Source organism: Bombyx mori, chromosome 16 (assembly GCF_030269925.1).
Source record: "Bombyx mori chromosome 16, ASM3026992v2".
In the NCBI taxonomy this organism is placed as follows: domain Eukaryota; kingdom Metazoa; phylum Arthropoda; class Insecta; order Lepidoptera; family Bombycidae; genus Bombyx; species Bombyx mori.
The window spans coordinates 3,621,700-3,627,378 of record NC_085122.1 but is presented as its reverse complement, the minus strand read 5'-3'; the positions used below and the strand labels follow the sequence as shown (position 1 = coordinate 3,627,378).

At 36.8% G+C, this 5,679-nt stretch overlaps 1 protein-coding gene and 1 long non-coding RNA gene across 2 annotated transcripts; one reads left to right on the top strand and one right to left on the bottom strand.

Moving 5' to 3' along the window:
• Positions 1–2,487: 2,487 nt before the first annotated feature.
• Positions 2,488–3,421, bottom strand: LOC101744758 (uncharacterized). Its single transcript, XM_004928886.5, has 3 exons — positions 3,248–3,421; positions 2,950–3,163; positions 2,488–2,725 (listed from the first exon to the last, which is right to left on the bottom strand). Exons 1-3 carry the CDS (start codon positions 3,419–3,421, stop codon positions 2,514–2,516), a joined length of 600 nt encoding a protein of 199 aa, XP_004928943.1. The 3' UTR covers positions 2,488–2,513.
• A 1,191-nt stretch (positions 3,422–4,612) lies between these two features.
• LOC134200317 (uncharacterized) lies at positions 4,613–5,210 on the top strand. Its single transcript, XR_009975167.1, has 2 exons — positions 4,613–4,731; positions 5,028–5,210. It is a non-coding gene; the product is annotated as an uncharacterized LOC134200317 (long non-coding RNA).
• The last annotated feature ends 469 nt before the right edge of the window (positions 5,211–5,679 follow it).

Sequence of the window (5,679 nt, the reverse complement as noted above, 5' to 3'; positions counted from 1 at the left end):
TACATAGTTTTTTTTTTTCCTGTTTTATGTTGCCAGCTACATGCATAGATATTAGTGTTTATCTGTACTTGTTACTTTCACACCATCACGAGAATAGAAACAAGTTCACGATCATTTGTTACTAGCCATATACGAACCACCTGCTGCTGTATAGTATCTAACGAAACTCCTAAACTCCACGATGTAATTGCAGCTAACCACCTTGTACTTAATAATGTCTATAAAATTCTGCGTGTTTTATTCACAACCATATACCGTATAACATTTATTAAACTCGAGGGATATTGTATTTATTTCAATGAAAATTTTTAACTTGTGTCACTTAACCTGAGGAAATGAAGAATAATCCCAAATTTGAAGGTCGTTCCGTGTGCAAGTATTAGGTAAATATTTACTTTTTTATTACTTAAACGGGTTAACGACCTCACGGCACACCCAGAGTCCAGAAACATATGTAGGTACCTAATCTACTCCAGAATACATACGTACGTAATGCTCACTTTCAGACACGAGCTCTTAGGCTGAGTTTTATAGAATAACGACTGTCCCAGCCTTTCAAATTGGAACCCATTACTACTTCGTGACAGAAAAAGGCAGGGTAGTGGTACCTACTCGTGAGGACCCACAAGACACCAGTAATTACTACGCAAATTATATTTTTTGCGAACACTTTCACAAATTACACGACGAAGTGTAATTTGTGAATAGGAAATGAGGCCATCAGCGCAAAAGTGGCCTAAACCACAATTTTTCATGTTCAAGCTTATATTATTATGTTACATACATATATTATAATTTATTTAAAATATAACTAATTGCCTCCACACTAACTATGGTAAGCTTAGGCCTCTTTTGCGCTGACGGCCTCAAATATTAGTTTAACTTTTATTTTTTTATTTCTTCTATAGATATACAAGCTCACAAAACACCTGGTGTTAAGTGGTAACCAGAGCCTATAAACATCAACCATGTTGAAGCTGTCAGCTACCTTGAGACATGAGTTCTAAGCCTCAGGTTTTACAGTACAACGGCTGCCCCACCCTTCAAACCGAAACGCATTATTGCTTCAAGACAGAAATAGGCAGTGGTGATACCTACCCATGCAGGTTTACAAGATGCCTTACCACCAGTAAACTCTGCCTGAGGCATTCCAACACCGGCACAGTCGCATCGCTCGATACGAATGCACCGGGCGTCTTATCGTTTAGGCCACGACTTCTAACACTTACCTGCAGGATTCTAAGCCTTGTTACCCCTAAGGTAAAACCGGGCACTTTATACTTTTTTATATAACTTATGGAAAGACGAGGATACAATCTACATAATGATCAGTGGTCACCGACGTTCCTGAACGTCAACAATACCAGCGACAGACTCTCCTCAAACTTAGTTTGAAGGACACTGTGGATGAACTCTCCTATGGCGGCGGGCTGCGCGAATGACGAAACGGAGAAGACGGCATCATCTTTGATTTTAATTCTGCTATTTTATAATCAATAAAAGGGAAGAAATATTAGCTATTGCTAATTACTTAGTCATTACTCGAACGGACTGGTTTACTGGCTAGCTGGACTTCATTGGAATTCCCGTACCAAATTGAAAACTATTTCGTATTTATAATGATGTTGTGGTTTCATAAGGAAATTACATACTTCTTTGTATTATAAGGATAAAGGACAATTCCATAGAAATCATGAGGAAGTGTCTTTTAAGCTTTTTTTATGTAAAGGAGTGCCTTTACACTGCCTCAAAGTCTGGTAGCTAGATTAGCACTCACTCGGCCTTATAGCTAATACAACGTTCTAATCTAAATCGAAATGTTACTAAATCTTTTCTGCATACATCTTCAATTTGTGTGAAGGCAAACTTTGAAATGATGATTCTTTTATAAGTCTACTAATCCTTTAGAAATTTATTATTCAATCCAACAACAAACAATGCTGGGACAAGCAACTTTTAACTTTTGTCTCACTGATATGGAGAAGAACTTTGTAATCCAATAAGATGGAAGGCAGAATTGAAAATCCCATTAGTCACATGTTATTATTGGGATTCTGTAACTCATGTTCCATTCTTTTTCATTTTATGTTTCCAATGAAATATTATAAAATTCATTGTATAGTTTATTTAGCCCACCGAGTTTCTCGCCGGATCTTCTCAATGGGTCGTGTTTCCGATCCGGTGGTAGATTCTGCAAAGCACTGCTTTTGCTAGGGTCAGTGTTAGCAACTCTTCGGTTGAGCCCCGCGAGCTCACCTACAAACGTTAGGGTGAAGCTGAAATAGCCTCTCAAGGCTATCAGCATAGGTAGGGGAAAAAAAGGGACTAGTGCAAACAAATGGGTAATTAGTAGATATAGAAGTTATGATAACGGAACGTTATTACCCCAGAGAACAAGTTAGCAATTTTGTTAGGGAATCACAGTACAATCGTACACAGTATAATTACACTTCATAGACATGAGTGTAAACATTTTGAGGGATTAAATTATTTGATTTTTTAAATAAAGATAATTATATATTTATACGTTTTTCTTTGTCAAGTCTGAGTTCTGCTAGCTCTTTCTCTAGACGTGCCTTGTGATATCTTTCTTCAGCAGCTTTAGTGACCCACTCTTGCTCCGCTATCCTTAACTTAATGAGTTCCTCATGATGTCTTTGGGATATGTTATGTTCTTTTCTGATTTTCAAGTCCTCATCAACAGCTAGACTCCGAATGTTAGTCACTGTAAAAATTAAATGACATTCATTCATTAACCTCTCATTTTATTAAGTGTAAAATTGAGCAAAAAATTATGATTCTAATAAAATTTGATTAATCATATAAACAACACAAATACTACAAAATTACTACTAAATACATTTGGGCTGGTGAATGGTTAAAGCAAATAGCCTTTTACCCCTTGATTTGATAAGGAAAGACATTTTCGTTTGGTTATCTATTGTTTACCTTTAGGTGTGGAAGGCATAATTCTGTCATTATCCCCTTTTATTAGGATCTTTAAATCGGTCATATCATTATGTGCCTCATCATCTCGAGACTGTATTGTGAATGAGTTCGACAGTTCTCCCATTTTCAACCGGTCCCTTTTTTCTTGGATCAATCTCTGTTTCCTCCTGGTTTTCATATTGTCCCAGCATTTCTTTAATTGAACTTCAGATCTCTACAAACAAAGATGTTATTATTATTCTATTATGTTCTAACATTTTCTTATGGAACTTTAGAAAATTGAACTTTACATACCTACCCTAGCATTTGATTCTATAGCATTAAATTCTTCTGCTAAGCGTGCCCACGCACTTCTTTTAGCAGCCATGTTTCCTGCACCATTTCGGGCAGCACAATTAAGTTTATGTTTAAAAATAAGCCTTTGTAGGCAGAATTTTTCTTTTTCCGAAAATACCTGTCTCCCGGTCATCATTGCGCCAAAAAACTACGTAGTTACTACATACGAAACAATACAAAATGTATGTATTTGCCTATGCATAAAACTGTTTTAGAGTCACGAAAGAAGTCCCACGAGGATAAATGGAACTAATATAACAGTTCGGCCATGTTTGCCGTTTTTCGTTATGCTATCAAGCAAGTGCTGTTGTTGTGTTCGTTACCATTGCGTTTTTTATTCATTTGTCGTATTTACACTATTTTATATTTACAATGCATAAAGTTGTAAAAAGTGTTGGTCGGGAAATAATATTGCATTTTTTAAGGGATTTTATGACCTGGTAACTAAGGCCTTTAGGTCAAGTCTTATTTTAATTTTAATGATACGTAACTTTTTTAAATGAAAATGATATTTTTTTTTTTTTTTTTTTTTTATTGCCCTTGTAGGCAGACGAGCATACGGCCCACCTGATGGTGAGTGGTTACCGTCGCCCATGGACTTCAGCAATGCCAGGGGCAGAGCCAAGCCGCTGCCTATCGCTTAATACTCTCCACAAGCCTCTTTTAAAGAAGGACATGTCATAGCGCTCGGGAAACACCGTGGAGGGGAGCTCATTCCATAGCCGGATGGTACGTGGCAGAAAAGACCTCTGGAAACGCACTGTCGATGCCCGCAGTGGCTCCAGGTAGTATGGATGAACTCTACTCCGGTGGCGGGCGGTGCGATGGTAAAAACGAGATGCCGGTATCATCTCGAACAATTCCTCAGAGCACTCCCCATGGAACATTCGGTACAAAATACAGAGGGAACCGAAGTCCCTCCGCAGACCCAAAGGTTCCATTATGAAATGAAATGAAGTTGATTATTATGAAACATGGCATGAAGTGAAATGAAAACGAAATTAAATGACATGAGATGAGATGATATGGGATGAAATATAATCGCAGTAAAATGGTGGTCATTTACTGAGATTTTTTCAGTGGACTTTTTGGAGGAACCCGAGAAGTTACGTCCAGCAGCTTTGTTTCATTTTCCCACATTTTTGCACTTTCACAGATATTAAACAGTTAATAAACCACTGTTATTACACATTTAAACCTGAAGAAACACGAAATAGACAAAATAAAACAAATCACACACTCTTCGATCAACAATAACTAGATTTCGGGTCGGCGCAAATATCCGTCTCGTTAAATAACAGCGCACTTGAAATGTGAGCTCTTATTTAGTTAAGTTCACTTCAGACACAGCCAATGTCAACCCGTCTCACAATGCCGCAGTGTGTATTCAAAAGTTGCAAAAAATGCCCGAAAAAGCAATTTAACGGCCGGAGTATCTTACTTTCGGTAAGTACATGAAGTATACGTTATATTTTAAGCTTTAAACTAATAAATAATATTAAATTTTAAACAAAATTACAGATTTTTAACCACCGCTACAAATGTTGGCCAGGGCTCGCCAACACTTGGACAAAATTTTTGTTTAACAGAAAAGTAAATGCATGGAGTAGATCTGTGTTATAATAATTTTTAAAAATTTGTTAGCAGTCCTTCAAAATTGGTTAGTTAAAATTGGTTAATTCTGCTTTTGTGTCTGTTTGTTGGATTCTCATTGGATACTTAGCTTTCCTTTTTTATTTTAGCTTTCCTAGTAATCACGTGTGCAGAATGGATCTCGGTTGTCGCCAGAGAAAGAAGAGATTACTTTTATAAGCCAGCTAAGAACTCCACTCATTGACACTGGACATCTTTGCCTTCCGTGTTCACTGCTACTGAAACGTGGCCGAAGCATTGTAATAAAAATATCGCGCTTAAAACCGTTTAAACATTGTTTTATTATATGTACTAGTCGCGAAAACATAAAAATATACTATAAAAATATCTATTACACAAAACTGAGTCGCATTATGCTCTGTAATTGGAAAACTATCATTAAGTAATGGTTAATTACAGAGCATAATGCGACTCAGTGACGCACAATGCCGAATTATGCTGAAGCTTAGTTGAGCATTATGCCGCATAATGCGCTCTTGTGTTGCTGTAATTGGAAAACGGCCATAGCCCCTTCTTTATTTCGCCGTAAAGTCGTGTTTTATGTAATTAACACCACAGTTGAAACAATAGAAATTTTGTTGTTGTAGCGGCATAAACAATTCTAAGTTATTATATTATATTAGTTATTAAACACATTATAAATTATTTTTACGTTTTAAATTTTCAGCGGTAAAAAGTCCCGTGTCACAGACTATATTCTTTTTTCCACCTCTCGTGCGTTCCGACTTACGCATCATATAA

Coding starts and splice junctions, on each gene's coding strand:
- LOC101744758 (XM_004928886.5), bottom strand. CDS start 3,421: ATGATGACCGGGAGACAGGTATTTTCGGAAAAAGAAAAATTCTGCCTA. Junction 3,164..3,247: donor CTATAGAATCAAATGCTAGG/GTAGGTATGTAA, acceptor CTTTGTTTGTAG/AGATCTGAAGTTCAATTAAA. Junction 2,726..2,949: donor TATGCCTTCCACACCTAAAG/GTAAACAATAGA, acceptor TAATTTTTACAG/TGACTAACATTCGGAGTCTA.